A 20,383-nucleotide genomic window follows, 5' to 3' on the forward strand; every position below is an offset into this window, starting at 1 on the left:
AGAGTGGTGTAACATGTGAAGGGGTGACAGAGACAGGACAGCTATAGCCTGCAAGAATTCCCGATTTCATGCTCTGTTTCCATAAGAGGCATTTTTAGCTCCTTCTCTTGCTACAAATCTGACTGTGATACAAACCTGTGAATATCTGCTTGGGGACATTTGTGACTTTGGGTCCCAGCTTTCAGAGGCAAGGGCAGTGCTCACAGATATGGGCAACAAGGCAATAAGAATGATTCTCCCCATTTCATCGATGAAGAAACTGAGGCTCAGAGAAGTAAAGGAATTCGCCAAGGTCACAGCTAGTGTGTAGTGAGCTGGAATTCAAGCCCAGGTGTGCACAACCTCCAAGCCAAATGCTGTGCTTTTTCTCCTGCACTTTGCTGTTAGGCTGTGAGTGGCAGAGACGGGGGAGCAGTGACAAGGAATGACGCAAGCCACCCAAGCCTAGGGCAGTTGACAGAGCCTTGCCCTTGGGAACATCCTGTCCGAGTCTGTTCCAGCTGTGTCACCCACGCAGAGGTCCTGGCAGCTTCTGCTATTCTGCTTGACTTTCGGCTTAGAATAGCACTGAGCACGCAGGCAGGGACTCTCTTGCCGATCAGGCCAGCTGGGCTGGGTCAGCAGTGTCAGGCAGGCGCTCACTGAGTCCCAGGAAACCTGCTCGCTCATCCCGGCTCTGTTAGAACTTCTGAAAGGACAGTGACAAGGGCAGTTGTCTCAGGTGCCAGACAGCCCGTGCCGCACAAATGCCGCCTCTGCCCCGAGCTAGCTGTGTGACCCAGGGCAGCTTATGCAACCTCTCTGAATCCATTCTGTCATCCAGCTGAGGAGGAAATAATACCAACCTTGCTGAACTAGAGTGAGAATTAAATTGGGTAAGAAGAACGCATGAAGTGCCCAGTGTGGCCGGCTGTAAGCGGGGCTCAGCATAGAAGAGCCGTTTGGTATATTTGAAAATCTGATGCCTGAACTTCAGTCCTGGCTCCTCCTCTCACGACTCTGTGACCATGAATAATGCCCAACCTCTCTAGAGCTCATTTTCCGCATCTCCACAGTAACAGTATCCCCCAACTTTACGTTACAACATTTGCATGAATTATTACGCATAAAGGGCTTAAGTGGTGCCTGGCACATTTTACAAGCCCTCTGATTCTTGCTGTTGTTAATTCTGAAAATATGAGTCATGATTACTTTCTTCCACTCTCAGCCCCACCTCCCACCTATTCACTCTGTCATTCATTCCCCAAGGATTTCTTGAGGGTCATCCATGTGCCACATGTTATTCTAGATCCTGGGGTTCAAACAAAGAAGACAAAGTCCTGCCTGATATGAGGCAAGAGTTTTTCTGGGAAAACAGACATTAAAACGAATGAATATGTAACATAGTTATATATTAGTGTTAATGTTCTATGACGGTGGACGAATCTGAGTTAGAGAATTGTTGTTGTTGTTTAGTCACTAAGTAATGTCTGACCCTTTGCAATCCCCTGGACTATAGCCTGCCAAGCCCCTCTGTCCATGGGATTGTCCAGGCAAGAATACTGGAGTAGGCTGCCGTTTCTTCCTCCAGGGGATCTCCCACCCCAGAAATCAAACCCGCGTCTCCTAAATTGGCAGGGAGATTCTTTACCACTGAGCCACCTCGGTATCCCCCAGTAAGAGAAAAGCACGTGTGAAAAGGGGGCGTTTACACTGGAGGGTCCTGGAAGTCCTCTCTGAGCACATAGCATTTAAGCTGAGACCTGAGGGTACATACAAGGCCAGGAGGTATCAGACACTGTTTCTCCCCTGCAGAGAGGTGACTTCACTTAGTATAAGACACGCAGGGCTTTGAATCAGACAGGCCTGGGCCAGTGAAAAACCAGACCTGGTTCCCTGGGCAAAATCTTCATTTTGGCTTCCGGGTAAGGGGCAGAGGGTGGAGCATGCAGGCGCTCGAATCCTCTGCAAAGCCCAAACCTGTACATCCAGCCAGAGGAGGGTGACAGTGAAACAATAATGGGCTTTCTGTACTCATCAATCCCTCTGCAGTGTACAGTGTTTTTATCTTTTCAGAACTCAAAATAGAAAGAAACAGATGGCACACTCAGCGCAGTCGATTGGAGCGAGTCAAGTGACAGGATGTCTCTAAAGGTGTGGACAGGTGTGGGCAGGGGTCTGGAGCTCTCCCATGAGCCCCTCCAAACACCCCATCCCCTTCTCCCTGTTCGCTTGGAAAGGGAGGGGGCAACCTGCATGGGTCATGGCAGTGACCTCGCAAGCCCTCTGACACCCAGCTGAGGGTAATCAACTGGGGACGCTGGGCCGGAGATCCAGGAGCCGGGGAAGGAGAATGAGGTCAGTATATTATTATTCCTTTGGTTCCCTCCCTTGGGATCCATCTGAGGCTGCCTACGTCCCCCACAGCTCCTCCCAAGGCCACTGCTGGGATGCCTCCGATGTCAAATCAACATCCTTGTCTCTGGCTCTTCTCATCCCTTTGAGCCCAGGAGGATGGCAGCTCAACTGCCACAGCTTGACTGCCATGAGCCCTGTTTTCGTGAGGGATTTCTTAGGGGAAACTTGTACTTGACCCTCATCTTCCTAGTTAAGCCCTTTGTAAATTGTTGTCCTTTAATTGCTAAGTCATGTTCGACTCTTTGCGACCCCCTGGACTGTAGCCCGCCAGGCTCCTCTGTCCATGGGATTCTCCAGGCAAGATTACTGGAGTGGGTTGCCATGCCCACCTCCAGGGGATTTTCCCAACCCAGGGGTTGAACCCACATCTCCTGCATTGGTAGGAGGGTTGTTTACTATTCACCTGGGAAGCCCTTTGTAAATTACCCTCCTTGAATTATCTTAATTTGAATGCGCCCTTTCTTTTCTGTTGCGTCCCTAGTTGAAGCCACAGGGACAAAGAAGTGGGTAAAGCCTCATAGGGTCAGTAGTCTTGGGAACTGGTACCATCCCAGGCCCGAAGGGTTAACGGATAAAGCAGTTCCTGGGACCATCGAGAGTTGCAGCGCTAGGAGAGGGCATCTTGACAGGAGCCGGGCCACCGGGAGAAGGCAGCCACTGCCGACCGTGGAGCAGAGGATCAAGGATGTCACACAGAGCATCTCGGGGAAGCCAGGGCAGCAGCAGAGCAGACATGAGCGTCTCCTCTACCCCCGAGGGACCTGAAGCGGGGAACTGGTCTCCCTGGCCGAGGCCACAGGACTACATCTGTAGGCTCATCGTCTCCTCTCTTCACGTGTTCCCAACTTGGCCCACTGAGGAAAGAGCTTCCTGTGACACCTTCCACCCTCTGGGGCAGTGCTACGGAGGGGGTCTCATCATCACCTAGCCCATCTTACCCGCCCTAGTGGACGTGACTGGGGAGACCAGAGTCATTGGACTGCTGTGCTAACGGTTCATGAGTCCCTCAGTCTGTCTTATTTCCTCTGGGACCTGTTTGTGCCCAAGACAAAGAAGTTCTGTCCTTCCCCTTGGCCAGCCCAGTAGTGCAGAACCCCTTGCTACCCGCTAGGATCACAGAATGTGACTGTGTTTGGAGATGGGGTCTTTAAAGGGAGAGGGTAGGGTTCTCATCTACTGTGCCTGGTGTCTTTATAAGAGGAGGAAATTAGGGCACAGACACACATGTAACAGACCTCTTGTGAAGACCCCGGGAGAAGAAGCCATCTGTAAGCCAATAGAGAGCAGCCTCAGAATGAACCAACCCAGCCAACACCTTGACCTTAAGCTTCTAGCCTCCAGCACTGTGAGAAGGTAAACTTCTGTAGTTTAAGCCACTGGGGCTGTAGCACTTTGTTACAGCAGCTTGAGCAAACTAATGCAACAGGTAATTGAGCAAACAGAGATTTTCTTTCTCTCCGAATCGCAGCCATTCAGAGGATGCGGTTCCGTAGGTTTGCTTATGCAGGTTCTCCGACCCATAAAGCAGTCAGGCTTCTCCGCCGGTATCGCTCCATTGTTCAAGGCCAAGGTGAATGACCCAGCCTCAGAAAGCTGTGTACCATGGCTATGCAACTTGGCTACCATCTGCACTGCCCCCCAATCCAACCCAATCCAGCTGGTCACCAACCACCTCTGCACTTTTGAATGAAGGTTAGCAAAACCATCCATTCAGATGTACCCACTCTGAAAGCTCAAGTCAACTGATCATGAATCAGGGACAACCTCTTTCTCAGACCAAGGGCATAAAAGGTAGAGAAGGCAAGTTCAGGTGTGCTGAGTGGGAAAGACCCTGGACGTCTTTAACTCTGGCTCTTCTGCTGCCAGCTGCATGATCCCAATGTCTTAAGTCATCCATGTCTCATTTTCCTTATCTGTATAATGGGTATAAAAACTGTACCTACTTCTCACAGGACTAGTGCAAGAATTAAAGCATCGGATTCTATCCGGAAGTGCTTTGTAAAGCTTTAACATTTCCTACACAGGCAACCCACTCCAGTGTTCTTGCCTGGAGAATCCCAGGGACGGGGGAGCCTGGTGGGCTGCTGTCTATGGGGTCGCACAGAGTCGGACACGACTGAAGTGACTCCTGGAGATTGGGAAGATCTCCTGGAGAAGGAAATGGCAATCCACTCCAGTATTCTTGCTTGGAAAAATCCCATGGACGGAGGAGCCTGGTACAGTCCATGGGGCCGCAAAGAGTCAGACACAACTGAGCGACTTCACTTTCACTTTAGGCCCTGTACAGGGCATGTATGACAGGGCAGGCATCCAAAAACTACTAACTGGATGATTTGAACACGTTGAGATGAATGGCGTGGAGTCCCTGCCCTTGCGGAGTCCACAGGTAAAGGAAGAGAGGGACATTAAGACGATGCACAAGGCAAGGACTCCGGTGTATAGTGACCCGGGTGCCCGCGCGGCCCGAGTCAGCCTCCCACCCCTATCGGTGAATCCGGGAAGTTTTGCAGGAAGATATGATACCTAGGTGGGTAGTGAAGGCAGAAAACTAGAGTTAGCCTGGTTAGGGAGGCTCATTGCAGGGAAGGAAGGACATATTCTATCAAAGGACAGACAGTAAAAATGAAAGCATTGAAGAGGATGTGTCTTTGGCTTCTTCCAGAAGCATTCCTTAAGACAAGGGTTCGCGTGCAAGTAAGTATCTTGCTTGGAGGTTGTCCCAGGAAACCCACCCAGGTAGACGGGAGAGGAAGAAGGAAGGTAGGGAAAGGACCGGAATCCAATCTTGAGGCGTTGTCAGCCTGGTTAGCTCTGTGGGTGGCTGGAGCTGAATCTCACCGGAGAACCTGGGAAGTGGCGTAGAAAGCGCGCCTCAACGTTCTGCGGCCCAAATGGTGAGGGCGAGGAGGACTCCATCCGGAATCTGTTAAGAGCAGCTTCTTGCTGGGGGCAGGGAGTGGAGGGGGCGGGCATTAGTTTCCTGGAGATTTTAGCCTACAGCTCACATGGGCAGAGTGCCCTCTAGTGGCCAGAGAAAAACTCCATGCAAAGAAACTCAAGGGCTGGCTGACTGCAGAACCTGGGAAGAGAGAATGCGGACCAGGTGCCTACTGCATCCGCTGTCGTGGGCATACAGGAGTACAGATGCTTCGCTGTTTCTGGAACACAAGGTTCAACACAGGGAACTGCAGCCCATGAAGCGGAAGAGATAGGCGGAGGCGAGGGCAGGAATATGTGAATATAGGTCATGCTCCTGTGTTTCAACTTTGTCCTGAGGGCAGTTGGAGGGTTTTAAGAATGGGAAGGGCATGGTCAGTATTGTATCTTTGAAATATCACTCTGGTTGCCATATGGAAGATGCCTTTGAATGAGATAAGACCAGTTCTGGACCCAGGAGGAGGTTCTCATTTTAATTAACAGTCAAGGAAGGGACTTCCATAGTGGTCCAATGGTTAAGACTTTGCCTTCCATTGCAGAAGTTGTGGGTTCAATCCCTGGTCAGGGAACTAAGGTCCCACATGCCGCACAGTGCAGGCAAAACAAACAAACAACACCTTATAGCTCGGACCGTATTAAAAAAAAATCTTTAAAAAAAAGTGTTAAAAAATAGTCAAGGAGGAAAACAGGAAGGACCTGTTTTCCTTTCTATAGAAAGGAATAGTGAGAGGATTAGAAAAAATATGTTGGAGGCAAAAAGAAACCCACCTGGACTTGGCAATTTATTGGATCTGAATATGATGGGAAGAAAAGGTCAAGGATGACTCTGAGGGTCTCTAACTTTGACGACTTGTCCATGCTGGTGCCACCAACCAAGTCAGAGGATGAAGAAACAGGAGCAGGTGTAGGTAGGGAGGACATGCAGTCAGGTGCAGCACTTATAATTTGAGGAGTGTGAAGGCGACCCAGCATGAAACAGAGAAGCCTGAAGCCCAAGGAGAACTGACTTGGATATGGGATTCTAGAGACTCACATGCGAATGTTGGTGAAAGGTTGAGAGTGAACAAGATGGCCCAGGTGAGTATGGAAACTGTGAACCCTGTAGGGGGTCAAGGACAGAACCGTAACAACAATCACCAACATTGAAGATAGTAGATAAGCTCCCCCCCAAAAAAAATCCTTGAAGGGGCCAGACACAAGGAAAATAGATGTGATATAACTAGCACAGAGAAGTCGAGAGACCTATGAACTTGGGTGTGATCATCACACCAGTTCCCAGGGATGCCCAGGAAGCCTTGGACAGAGATTGGTATAGTGATGTCCTCATTTTGGCTGGCAATCTGACCTTCCCTAGATTCATTTCATGTGAATGGACATAGGCACTAGAGGCAGCTAGTTTGAGAAGTTAGGGTGGAGATGGTTAGTTGCAAGTGTTTTCAGTGTCCAGAGCACCTTGCAGTTTTTCTTATCGGAGGCACTTAGAGAAAGTGGAGGGGGAGAGGAGAAAGAAAGAAGAAAAAAGAAGGGATCACTATAGGAGGACGAAGTTGAAGAAGTGAGAGGGGTATCCAGAGATGAGGAAGAAGCAGTGATATTCAGCAGGAGAAGGGAAGATGCATTGTCTGGAGCTGAAGCCGAAGAGATGAAAATACAATGAAAGAGATGATTGTATGAGTAAGGAAAGTGAGAGCCTCAGTGTTTTCAATAGCATATCAGATAAGACCATCTACTGAGAAGAATCAAGTGGAGAGTAAAGGTAAGGAGAGCGATTAGAGCTGAGAAGGGCCACTGAGAATAGCAGTAAAGGAAGCTGACCAAGGGCAAAGTGAGGTGCAGGCAGAAATCTGGGCCCAGCTGAGGCTGGAGACCATGGATTTACAAATTTTATTTTTCTCATCATAGTTTTTTTTTTTAATCCTCATACAGGCTATTAGTACAATGTATTTTTACAATAGCATGCAAAAATTATTTATTTTTTAAAATTTATTTTAATTGGAAGGTAATTACAATATTGTGCTAGCTCTTTGCCATACGTCAACATGAATCAGCCATAGCTTTGCCATTTAAAATTATCAATTGGTCTTAGAATAACATTAAAATGTTTTGGAAACAAATTCAACACAAAAAGCAAAAAAAAAAAGAAGATTGTGAATGTTTAATCATTAAAATCAGTTTTTTAGTAAGCATTTGTCATTCATGCCCATTTACGTGGCATATTATATCATCATACTCATTTTATGTCAATTTTTAGGCTTCAGTTAAGCTCAAGTCAGCGAAATTGACCATGAGTTTTCAATGGTCCCAGCCCTCTTGGTGACAATGCTGTGGTGAGATGGTGTCAGGGTCCCGCTCTCTGTCCTCTCTGGGCACCTGTGCATGGCTGCAGGTGCGCATACATAGGGAGCATCACCGCAGAACTTCACCTCTGAGGACTGTTTCTGCTTCCTTCTGTGTGTCTCTCTGTCCAGGAGCTGTATTCTCAATCCTATGACGCCGTCGGGGTGATGTTTGCCTCCATCCCGGGGTTTGCAGACTTTTACTCTCAGACCGAAATGAACAACCAAGGAGTGGAGTGCCTCCGCCTACTGAATGAGATCATTGCTGACTTCGATGAGGTAAATGGGAGCCTCAGAAACTTACAGTCGCAAATAAGCATCCTTGCTGTCGTAGCATTGTGCTGTTCCTCGTAACCAATGTCTGCACTTACAGAATTCCAGACTGCGTTATGGGCACAGACATGTGTCAGCTAATTTCATTATCACATGAGATAAAGGCGGTTGTTTCTCCTGGAGGACCAGGAATGTGAGCTTCAGTGAGGCTAGGAATTTAATCCAGTGTCACGCGACCAGCAAACGGCAAAACCAGGACTTGACTGGAGGCCAGCACTACAAGGCCCTGACATCACAGAGACGGGGCCGTTTCCCCATCTGCTCAAACTGCCAAAGATAAAACCATCAATTAGCATTTGATCACAGACCTCCACAAAATATAAACACACCCCAGATGGTACTTTCTTCTTCCAGTTTCCAGGAATGGAGGAAACACTCATGCTGCACTTTATTTACATTAATGGGCTTTGCAGGAGGGGGTCTTTTCCTCCTTGCCACCCCCCAGCTTGATGTAGGACATCCAGGTCCATCCACATGCCTAAATCCGAGATGGGAAGTTTCTGAGTAATTGAAAAGATGTCAGGGAAGAAGCCAAGCAAAATTGTGGGTTTAGCTGAAGTCCAGCCTCCTCAGCCTGATCCCCCAGGGAGCTCAGGGCTTTAAATTAAGGTCCACCTTGACGCAAGGGTTTTGTCCACCTGTCTAGGTCAGCCATTGGCCATGGGCCACCCCGGTGGGGGTGTGTGATCTTCCAGGCATTGCCAAGAAGAGGGCTCTCAGGGCTATTCCCCAAAATTGGTGTAATAGTGCACTGTTAGCAGCCAGCCCTGAGAGTACTCAGGAGAATGAGCCCATAAGAGAGCTGAGCTGGTATCAACAGCATCTACCCCATCCCCCTAAACAAAGCTCTCTCCCGTAATCCCCACCATCCATCTAGAATGTCCTGTGCAGTCCTGCTTCTTAATAGCTTGGATACGCCCTGCACCATCTCACCAGCAAAGTGGCCCTTGTCCTGCTTTAGGCCATATTGTTTCTCATCTGAATGACTACAGTCACCTTATCATTCACACAGATGCATCTGACTGTCAGCAACCACCAAAAGCAAGACTATTTCATCACGTTCCTTTGAAGCCTAAAATCCCTTGGCGGCTCCTCTTTGCCGGTCTTCCCAATAAACAGAGGTGGAAGACAGCATCTCTGTTGGTAGAGATGGAGGATTGAGGAGGAAAGCTGGAAAGACTAAGAGAAGGAATTGGTCCTTCTGAGGGGTTTTAGCTCAGGAGCAGCGGGAGGAAGAAGGAGATTTGAAGAGAAGGTGAAAGAGAAGAAAGAGGAGAAGCTGAGATGACAGAGTGGAAGAAAAAGAAGAGGGGGAAAGGTGAGGAAGAAGAGAAGCCACAGAGGAGAAGGAAGAAAGAAGAGAATGTAGTCAACAGGAAGGAAAAATAAGACTCCCTGGCTTGCCAACCATCAGGCACCATCAGCCTTCCTTGCATGGGTCCTTGGATCATCTGGAATTTTTTTTTTCACAGAATAACTTATTTATTTGTGTTATAGCCTATATGCTATAACAAGAAATTATTAATGTGACAAATATATAATGAACTTCTGCAAGGCAACAAAAATGAAGTGCAGTAGATAGGTGGACAAAGTACATGGTGTTTATAACAGTAATTGGAAAGTTTGGAGATTTGTCAGATTGCATATAGACTCTGCTTGGATGAAGAAGATAATATATTGTTATCTAAAGGACATAGAAAGCAGTGAAGATACACATTGGAGAGACCAGCCTCATCTCCTAGAGAGAAATGTGAACCTTGGGGATCCTTAAACTAAAGATAATATTTTACCGTTATTACCAACAGTGCAAGTCAGATTGCCTTCTTTCTTGGGTCCAAAGAGACCCTCTAGATTCTGCCTTGATTGAGCTCCAGCCAGATAACCCTTCAGTAACTGGGTTGCTCTTCTTGCTGATGTAATTGCCACAGGAACCTGGCTCAGAGGAAGGCAGAACGTTACCTGGAGCACACGCTCCAGGACTGGGTTTGTGATAACCCAATGGCAGGACTTCTCATCCCCAGCCTCTGCCTCATCAAAGGCCGAAGAGTTCCTCACAGCTCGGTGCTCCTCACAGAGAACTGATAAAGGCACTGATAAGGAACCCCATTGTGGCTCCCGATACTCTTAGCTGCATAGTGGATATGAAATGAAAATGAAGCAGTGAAGCCTCCTAATCAACTTCTGAAGAGGGGACGCCTGGACCAGAAATTGGCCTTAAGCCAAATGGTTCCGAGGGTTTCTCAGGTGGCTCTAGTGGTAAAGAACCCGCCTACCAATGCAGGAGACATAAGAGACACGGGTTCAATCCCTGGATCAGGAAGATCCCCTGGAGGAGGGTATGGCAACCCACTCCAGTATTCTTGCCTGGAGAATCCCATGGAGAGAGGAACCTGGTGGGTTACAGTACATTGGGTCACAAAGAGTTGGACACGACTGAAGCAACTTAGCAGGCATGCATGCAAGTAGTTCCTAAGAGAAGAGAGGAAGGAAGCTCCCGCTCCTGCAGGAATCTGGGGAAATGCAATTGTAAGGAGGCAGAGGGAGGGAGGTGGGCAACCAAAAACATGCCAAAATCTCCGAGCTAAAATATTAATAGTCAAAAGGCTGCTAAGAGACCAAGCCTGCTCAGTGGCATCTGAGGATAAACGTCAGACATTAAACAGGGCTGAGAACAGACACCGCTCCAGCTACTTTCTGCCCTGGGCACAGTTTGCAGGATCTCAGAATAGTGACTTAACTTTAGCTCAAGAAGTGAAGTTACTGCAATACAGTAACCAAGTATAAGGGTTTCCCTGGTGGCTCAGTGGTAAAGAATCCACCTGCAGTGCAGGAGACACAGGTTTGATCCCTGGGTCAGGAAGATCCCCTGGAGGAGGGCATGGCAACCCACTCCAGTATCCTTGCCTGGAGAATCCCATGGACAGAGGAGCCTGATGGGCTACAGTCCCTGGGGTCGCATATGACTTGGCAACTAAACAGCAGTAACAAACCAGGTACAGACTAATGGTGCCTTAGACCAGGTGCCGACAGGAAGTGCTAAGATTTTAAATACATGCTGACAGTAAAGCCAAAAGGAGGTGTTGATCAATTTTGGAATATTTGCCCTTTATTCTTAAATCTAATAAGATAGATTTGTTTCTTTCAGAGACTCATTGGAACTGATCTAGTCCTTAGAGTATCTGGTCACACCCGTCTGGGCACCTAACACTTAGCATGTGATCAATAAACATATGTTGATGGCCTGGATGTTTGATTCCGAGAGAGGAAAGTGGTTACCCCAAGGATGCTAACCCAGCCCGAGGTGGTCCCCACGGTGCGCCAGGGGTCTGTTTCCAGGAGCCCCAGGCTGCTGGAAGCACAGGGACCAGGACTGACATTGTTGTCTGGGTCTGTTTCAGCTGCTCGGTGAAGACCGGTTTCAAGACATTGAAAAGATTAAGACCATTGGTAGTACCTACATGGCCGTGTCAGGCCTGTCACCTGAAAAGCAGGTAATGGAATGCTCTGGACTCGACCACACCCTCCGGCAGGGACCTCACTGTGGTCATGTCGCTGAAGGTGCGAGAGTGGTGGGCTGTCAGCGCCAGGAGACTTGGTGACTGGTAGGGAGAAACTCTGATAAGTGGACCTTCCAGGTGTGTGATGTATTTGTTCCCCATGTAAGCAGGATCCACCGGGTGAAACGATGCTTCTTTATGGTTGAGAAGCCTTTAGGCTTCACTCTGAGACTCACTGTTCACTTGATGTGCAAAATCAGGACCAAGAAATACCGATTATGACTCAGTTGCAGGTGTTGCTAAACCCCTGATCCTAGCCTGTTTTCTTCCTCTAATTTTTGTTTTCTCCTCCAAAAGTAATGATAATAATAGCTCCAGTGTTTAAAAATTGCAAGTCAGACTTTAAAACATTTTTTAGGAATTTGTTTTTTGGCTGCACTGGGTCTTCGCTGCAGCACGCGGGCTTTCTCTCCTTGTGTGGGTGGGGGCTTCTCATTTGGCTGCACTGGGTCTTCGCTGCAGCACGCGGGCTTTCTCTCCTTGTGTGGGTGGGGGCTTCTCTGTGGGTGGGGCTTCTCATTACGGTGGCTTTTCTTCTTGTGGAGCTCGGGCTCGAGGGCACGTGGGCTCAGTAGTCGTGGCTCCCAGGCTCCAGTATTAATAGTTTCACTCTTTTGAGAGGTGATTGTGTGCCAGGGACTAGTGTTAAGTGGGAAAACCAACATCTACCCCCCAAGGTCAGTGGATGAATTGACCTGGGATAGAGTCATGCTCTCCGCACAAAGCCCTGCCCATGGTAGGTCCTCAGTAAATGCTTTCTGGATATGGATGTGAACTACCAGGGACAGGAATCCTCGTCCCGTATCATCCTTCTTTGCTCACTTTCCAACTAAAAACCTAGAAGTGTTGCAAGACTACCTGAGAAGAAACCCTTGATGGTCACTGGGTACGTGTGTGCCTCAGTCTACTGCAGGGATCCCCAGAGACATCCTCCAGGCCAAATCCAGCCCACCACCTGTGTTCATAGATAAAGTTTTATTGGAACACAGCCACACGCATTCATTTCTTTTTTGTCTGTGGCTCCTTTCTGGCCAAAATGGCAGTGTTGGGTAGTCATGACAAAGACCACATGGCCCACAAAACCTAAAATACTTTCTATCTGGCTCTTTACTGATTGCAAACCTCTGCTGTAGAGAGACACAGAATTTCTTTCACATATACACTGTCATTCGGTCCCCAGGAGGTGAGCAGGCCAACTTGTTTATCCCCACTCTAGAGAAGAGGAAACTGAGGCTCAGAAAGCAAATGTCTATGTGAGTGCTTAAAGGAGAGAAACACGGCTCCTAGATTGGAAATATCATACATATGAACATAGGCGGGTACACACACACACACACACACACACACACACACACCTGTGAGCAGCATCAGCCTGAACAGACAAGGCTAAGGGTAGGGAATGGAATCTGAGAGTCACACATACGACACTCTCTGGAGCAAATCTCCTGGCACCCTGTGATTCTGGACACTGATGGCTGCGCAGCTCACAACCTGTACTTCCCTTGAAGGAGGGTGTGGGTGGAGTTAGGTTAGGACACAGACCAGACCCCTGCAGCAGAAATGATCCTGTTTGCCCCTTCAATGATGTCTTCTCTCGCGTTTGCTGCAGCAATGCGAGGATAAGTGGGGGCATTTGTGCGCCCTGGCCGACTTCTCCCTCGCCCTGACTGAAAGCATCCAGGAGATCAACAAGCATTCCTTCAACAATTTCGAGCTCCGGATTGGTGAGTAGCAGCTGGAAGGCTGGCTGGCCTCACTCCATTGAGCCCTCCTATGCCCTGGGCACCAAGCCAGAGGCACTTTTTCCCGCAAGAATACAGCAGAACCAGTGTGACCTGGCCAAGGACAGGCCCATCTGGGCTTCTTCTTGCTCAAGATGCTGGAAGCAGGGGAAGGATTCTGGCCTGTGTGCAGAAATACCAAGAATTTGATAGACCACAGCTCCTCCTTCCTCCAGCTTATCTGGAATCCCACCCATGCAAGGCCTTGGGTAGAGAGAAAGCTGACTGTCAATCATTTCCCTCTGTCTCACCTGATGCTAGGGGTCAACGCGTTGCCCTGTGGTTCTTCTGGGTATTTGCCTTGAGCCAAAAGCCAGGATTCTGTTCCTGAGGATGTCAGATGCTGAACTGAGCCAGGGACAGGCAGATAGCATTAGAGTTCTTCACTCAGCCACACAGCCCAGCATCTTTTGGGCTTTGGGACACCCTTGTGCAAAACAACAACACAATACTCACAGTGATGTGATAATAGTCATTTACAATTTGTATAACTTGTTAATTTTTTCAGCATCTCTACTAAGCCTGGGGGGCAGCAGGGGGTGGGCGGGTGCTCCTAAAGCACAGCCTAAAAGTGAACATGTTAGTCTCTCAGTCGTGTCCGACTCTTTGCGCCCCATGGACTGTAGCCCACCAGGCTCCTCTGTCCATGGGATTCTCCAGGCAAGAATACTGGAGTGGGTTGCCATGCCCTTCTCCAGATGATCTTCTCAACCCAGGGATTGAACCTGGGTCTCCTGCATTGCAGGCAGATTTACTATCTGAGCCACCTGGGACGCCCAATCTGAAAGCCCCTGCTTAGTCCCATTCACACTGTATAGATGGGTAAACTCAGGCCCAGAGAAGGGGAGCAGCTAGCCTCAAATCGCACAGCCAAATGGTCCTCCAGCAGCCGATCCAGGATTTCCTTACTGAGATCAGTGACCTTCTGGGGGCCAGTGTGCAATCTAAAAACAAATGTTCTTGCAGTCCTCGTGTCTGAGATACCCTCTGGCTGGTGTGCCATTTTACTTTCTTGGTTCTGCTTTAGTAGCTTTCAAGTATAAAAGGTCGAGTAATAGCCATGCCTGACTTGTCAGATCCAAGGACTCCCTTTGTTCACTGGAATAAAGCAGTGATATTTTATGTTTTGATCGATGGATGGGATGTTCAGGGCTTGTTTCCACATCTTTCAAGGGCCCTACATGTCCTTTCTGAAATCACTGAATACATGATCGAACCAGAAATAAAAACAACTATAACCCTGAGCAAAGGCTCTGTAATTTCAGGAGATGTTGCTGAGATTAAGGCCAACCTGTACTTTACCCTGGAGGCATAGTTTGGAATTTGGAAAATTATGTTCCCAATGGGATTGGGCACCTCAGTTTGTGTTTCGGGTCTGCTGTAACCAGCTCTATGACTTGGGCAAGTCTTTTTAATCCTCTGGGACTGCCCTGCTCTGGTGGTCCAGTGGATAAGACTCCATACTTCCACTGCAGGGGGCACAGGTTCAATCCCCTGTCAGGGAACTAAGATTCCAAATGCCTCGAGGTGTGTCCCAAAATTAGAAAACAAAAACAAAACTCTCTGAGAGTCAGCTTTATCCTGTATAAACTGGGTTTTATATTGTTACCTCATAGTAGTAAGATGAGATAAAAATAGGTGGCCCAGTGGTAAAGACTCTGCCTCCCAATGAAGGAGCCACAGAAGATGTGGGTTTGATCCTGGGTCAGGAAGATCCCCTTGAGGAGGGCATGGCAACCCACTCCAGTATTCTTGCCTGGAGTATCCCATGGACAGAGGAGCCTGGTGGGCTACAGTCCATGGGGTCGCAGGGTCGGACATGGCTGAGCACACACACGCTCCCGGGCGGAGGCAGCTCCCTCCGAGACCTCCCTCTTCTCTCATCTCTTGCTCCTTTGCTTCCCTCACAGGCATCAGCCACGGCTCAGTGGTAGCCGGTGTCATCGGCGCTAAGAAACCACAGTACGACATTTGGGGCAAAACCGTGAACCTGGCGAGTCGGATGGACAGCACAGGGGTCAGCGGCAGGATCCAGGTCCCGGAGGAGACCTACCTCATCCTGAAGGACCAGGGCTTTGCCTTTGACTACCGAGGGGAGATCTATGTGAAGGGCATCAGCGAACAGGAAGGGAAAATCAAAACGTACTTTCTCCTGGGAAGAGTCCAGCCCAACCCCTTCATCCTGCCCCCCAGGAGACTGCCCGGGCAGTACTCCTTGGCCGCGGTCGTCCTGGGCCTCGTCCAGTCCCTCAACAGGCAGAGGCAGAAGCAGCTGCTGAACGAGAACAACAACACGGGCATTATCAAGGGCCACTACAACCGGCGGACTTTGCTGACGCCCAGCGGGCCCGAGCCGGGAGCCCCAGCCGAAGGCGCCGACAAGCCCGAGTTGCCATAAACGCATTTTCTTTGTGTTTCTTTTTTTGTATTTCTTTTATATATAAAATAAATATGCTAATAAAAAGGTTTAATTTTTTTTAGAACAAGGATGGTTTCGTTGGTCTCTGGATGCTCTAGATCGAAGACACGATCTGAGTTTCTCTCCCGTCACAGACATTTCTTCGTCGTCTCTTACATACATGGTTTATTGGAAAGTGAATATAAGTAAGACCTTGTCCTTGACCTTCAGAGGCTCACAATGGACTGTGAAAAGAGAGACCTGTAAACAGAGACTCAGTACAGTGGGATCCGCATAAAGAGCTGCTGCTTATACAGCGCTTGTCATAGTGCCTGGTACATGATAATTTTAATGGATAATATTCCTATAAACCAATACATAATACTCTGCTTTCAGAGTATTTAGGGGCTTGCCTGGTGGCACTGAAAAGTGAAAGTGAGGTGAAAGTGAAAGCTGCTCAGTCATGTCAGACTCTTTGTGACGCCATGGACTGTACAGTCCATGGAATTCTCCAGGCCAGAATACTGGAGTGGGTAGCCTTTCCCTTCCCCAGGGGATCTTCCCAATCCAGGGATCAAACCCAAGTCTCCTGCATTGTAGGCAGATTCTTTACCAGCTGAGCCACCAGGGAAGCCCAAGAATACTGGAGTGGGCAGCCTATCTCTTCTCCAGTGGATCTTCCCAACAAAGGAATCGAACCAGGACCTCCTGCATTGCAGGCAGATTCTTTACCAACTGAACTATCAGGGAAGCCCTCCTGGTGGCACTAGTGGTAAAGAACCTACCTGCCAATGCAGGAAACGCAAGAGATGCCAAGTTTGGTCTCTGGGTTGGGAAGATCCTCTGGAGTAGGAAATGGCAGCCCACTCCAGTATTCTTGCCTGGAGAAACCCATGGACAGAGGAGCCTAGTGGGCTACAGTCCCTGGGGTCGAGAAGAATCAGACATGACTAAGCATGAAACACTGCTTTCAGAGAGGGGTAGAGGCAATGAGAAAAAAATTATGTAGGACAATTGTGATGAAGAATTGAAGATCATGGACTTCCCTGGCAGTCCAGAGGTTAAGACACTGCTTTTCCAATGCAGGGGACACAGGTCTGATCCCTGGTCGGGGAACTAAGATCCCACATGCTGTGGCCAAAAAAAAAAAGAATTGGAGGTCAAGCATGTTCTCTGAACTGAAGGCACCAGGGAAGGCATCTCTGAGGATATGCTGCTGAAGATTAGCCCTAAATGATGAGAAGGAGGAAAGCCATAGAACCTGGGAGAAAAGTGACCCAAGCAGAAGGAACAGCGAGTGCAAATGCCCTGAGGTGGGATCAAGACCACTGGATAGGATGGAAGCACAGTGAGCAGGCAGCAGGTGGGTGAGCAGATTCAGGCCTGTGCGCTGCTTCCTGGGAAGACGGCATGCTAAGCTCTGCTCTGCTGACTGCAGAGGCTGCCAGCAAAGCTTCATACAGATGAGAAAGCTCAGAAAAAGTAAAGGAATTGCCCAGGATCTTATAATTAGGTGTAGAACTAGGCTCGGAACCTTATTGGTCAATAATAGCTAAGTGCTGTTAACAAATAACTCCCACTCTTGGCAGCTAAAATGAAATGAGAGATTTAGATCTCAATAATGTCCTATTCGATGTGTGGCAGGGGCCTTCCTGGTAATGGTCTCAAGACCTTAGTCTCCTTCCACTTGGAGTCCTCTGCCTGATCCTCTGTATCCAGCCAGCTATAGGGAAGAGAGGGAAAGAAAGAGAGGTCACTCAGAAGGCCTTGGGTACTAGGCCTGGGAGTCACCCATATTATTATATTTTTCTATCGTCAATCAGAATGCAGTCACTGGCCCCACCTCAGGGCAAGGGAGGAGATGGATTCTTCCTGTGTTCACCACTAAGAGAAAGCTGAAATGTAATGAGAAATACTGTCTCTTCCATAAGAATCTATACCTGGGGACTTCCCTGGTAGTCCAGTGGTTAAGACTTCACCTTCCAGTACAGGGGGTGGGTGTTGGATCTCTGGTCCAGGAGGAAGCTAAGATCCCATATGCCTCACGGCCAGAAAACCAAAATATAAAACAGAAGCAATATTGTAATAAATTCAATAAAGGATCTAAAAATAGTACACTTCCAAAAAAAATCTTAAAAAAAAGAATCCACACCTGTCTAAGCCCATGTGTGCAAACACGTGCAAACACAAAGCTCTTCTGGTAAGTTTCATGCTGGAGGGGAGGACAAGGTTTAAGTAATGAAAGGAAAAGCAGTAAATTCAAATCATTATCTAACTCTTTACTCTTAACTATAGCTCGTTGAAAAAAAAAGTTAGCATCAGAAACGAATCTACCGTAGATACACTCTCAAAGAAATACCCACCTGTGTTACCTCGGCTGAGACCCCCATGACAGAAGAGAAACTACACTCTCTGCTGTTGTTCACCCGCTAAGTCATGTCCGACCCTTTGCGACCCCATGGACTGCAGCACGTCAGGCTTCCCGGCCCATCACTATCTCCCAGAGTTTGCTCAAACTCATGAGAAACACAAAGTACAGAGAAGGAGTTGAGGTTCAGGTGGACTTTGACCTTGGAGCCAAGTTCAGAAAGTTTTTCATTCTCAGAAATTTTGCACATATCAAAGAAGTATAGGAGGCCCCAGTGGGACATGCAGAGGGTGTCTGGTGAGAAAGCCTTTGCGAGCAAAGCCCTTGACCAACATCAGGGCTTATTATTTTCTTTGCAGACTCGGAGAAAGCCAGAGAAAGCCTTGAGGTTTATTCAGTCCAACCTGCTGGGGACATTTAAACAAGGGAAAGCTCAGGGCATACCAAGGCCTAGAGCCGCAGGATAGAGGTGGGGAGCTGAGTTCAGGTAGGTTGGGGACCCAGCAAACATCACAGCAAGAGGCCAGCCTCGGTGGAGAGTCTGGCTGAGAAAGCACAGCATCCAGCAGAGAAACCTGACATGCGGCATCCGGCTTTGGGCTAATCCACAACATAGGGCCCTTCCGGAACCTGGGGACAGTTCAGCAGAGGCTTCAGTGAGCAGACAAGCCCTGGTGAGCTGGATCCTGCCCCAGGAACAGAGGTGGTCCCTAAACTCAGAGCTAGGACTCGACAAGGTGCCTGGACTGGAAGCATAATGTGGTCACAGGTGTGATAGCTGGGCAGACCCTAAAGGAGAAAGCATGGGGCCAAACACAGGTCAATGGATGCCGCCCATCTGGGCATAAGAGTGAGGCTGCCACTGTGAGGCTTCACCCAGAATCCATCCCTGACTCAGGGATATTGAGATTTGGGGCAGGGAGATAGAGGCGATGGAGATCCCATCCTGAGTCTGGGAGGTGTGGCTTCATTCCGGGTTCCATCAAGCAGAGGAGCAAGGGGGTAAGGCAGTGCTGAGAATCACCATCAGATCATCAAGAACCCCACAAAGAGAACGTCCCGTCTCTGCTCCAAAATGCCCAGCCCCAAATCACTCAGTGCTTGCCCCCCAGGCCAGTCTGTTTCATGACCCCACGGGGCATAAAGAGTTTGCATATGAAGGGCAAAGGGCAAGAGACATAACCAGGCTACCGACCCGTGGTTGGATAGCCGATAAGCGCACCTCGTCTTGGGCCTTGGATAAGTGAAGTGACGGTCTTCCTGAAGTCAGATATATTTTCTGTTTACCTACTTTTTAGTCCACTCAGCTCATTTGTTCAAAGAACTTCAAATGTCAAGTGATTTCCAGGAACCTGGCATAACCCAGAAATAATCCTGGCATCGTATTCCATCCAGGGACTCCAGACTCACCTTTTCTTTTCTGAACTCTACTTGTGACATTTTAGGTTTGATCTTAAGAAATGTCAAGTATCAACTCTGGCAGAGAGTATAGTGCCCCAAACAGTGAAATGCAATAAGAAACACAGAACAGGATACTGGCTTAGCTTACGTGTGTTCAGGCCTAAGAGGAGCTTTCTCAACAGCTCTGTATTCTTGACCTGAGGATGACATCTTCTGGGTGCTGACCCCCACCTTCTGTTGATCAGGCTGTGTAGGTAACGTACATTTTCCCGCAAGACAAGCACAGCCTCTCTTAGAGAACAGGCAAGGCATCTACCTACCTACCAAGGGCTGGGTCTGAGGACCTGCTGCCTCCCAACCCCCCATCCCCCAAGGTTAAGAGGATCATCTTGAGTTCAGGGTCGCCCCCAGCAGCTCCACTGTTTCCCTCCTGCCTTGGGGACCATGTGAGTGTTGTCGCTCTCAGCTGGAAGTAAGTACAATGTTGTCGTCCCCATTCTACAGATGAAGGGACTAAGGCACAGAGAACTTGAGCAACTCACCCTGGAAAGATCTCTGTTGTCGCTGCCACTAAGTCGGGTCCAATCCCAGCGACTGTAGCCCACCAGGCTCCTCTGTCCATGTGATTTCCCAGGCAAGAACACTGGAGTGGGTTGCCATTTCCTTCTCCAGAAAAGGTCTTACAACCAGAAAATGGAGGTGCTGGGATTCAAACCCAGGCAGTCAGATTCTAGAGTTCTGCGCTGAAGCATCACTGCCCAGCCCTGTGATGGATCAATCATACTCTATAAATGAAAGTTAAAGTCCGGGTGGACTCCCCACCAGGGGGTGGCAGGCTGAGTAAAGGGGTGAGGAGGGCAGGACTCTGAAGCGGC

General features: G+C 48.8%; 1 protein-coding gene across 3 annotated transcripts in view; it reads left to right on the plus strand.

Annotated features, from left to right (window-relative positions):
• Window positions 1–15,812, plus strand: part of ADCY8 (adenylate cyclase 8) — a 225,969-nt gene extending 210,157 nt beyond the window's left edge. For all 3 annotated transcript variants that reach the window (XM_027560824.1, XM_027560825.1, XM_027560823.1), the window contains 4 exons: window positions 7,803–7,949; window positions 11,402–11,494; window positions 13,170–13,284; window positions 15,252–15,812. In XM_027560824.1, coding sequence (XP_027416625.1) covers window positions 7,803–7,949; window positions 11,402–11,494; window positions 13,170–13,284; window positions 15,252–15,739 — 843 coding nt within the window. In that variant the 3' untranslated portion in view covers window positions 15,740–15,812. The remainder of the gene's footprint in view (window positions 1–7,802; window positions 7,950–11,401; window positions 11,495–13,169; window positions 13,285–15,251) is intronic.
• The last annotated feature ends 4,571 nt before the right edge of the window (window positions 15,813–20,383 follow it).

This window comes from Bos indicus x Bos taurus, chromosome 14 (genome assembly GCF_003369695.1).
Source record: "Bos indicus x Bos taurus breed Angus x Brahman F1 hybrid chromosome 14, Bos_hybrid_MaternalHap_v2.0, whole genome shotgun sequence".
Taxonomy (NCBI): domain Eukaryota; kingdom Metazoa; phylum Chordata; class Mammalia; order Artiodactyla; family Bovidae; genus Bos; species Bos indicus x Bos taurus.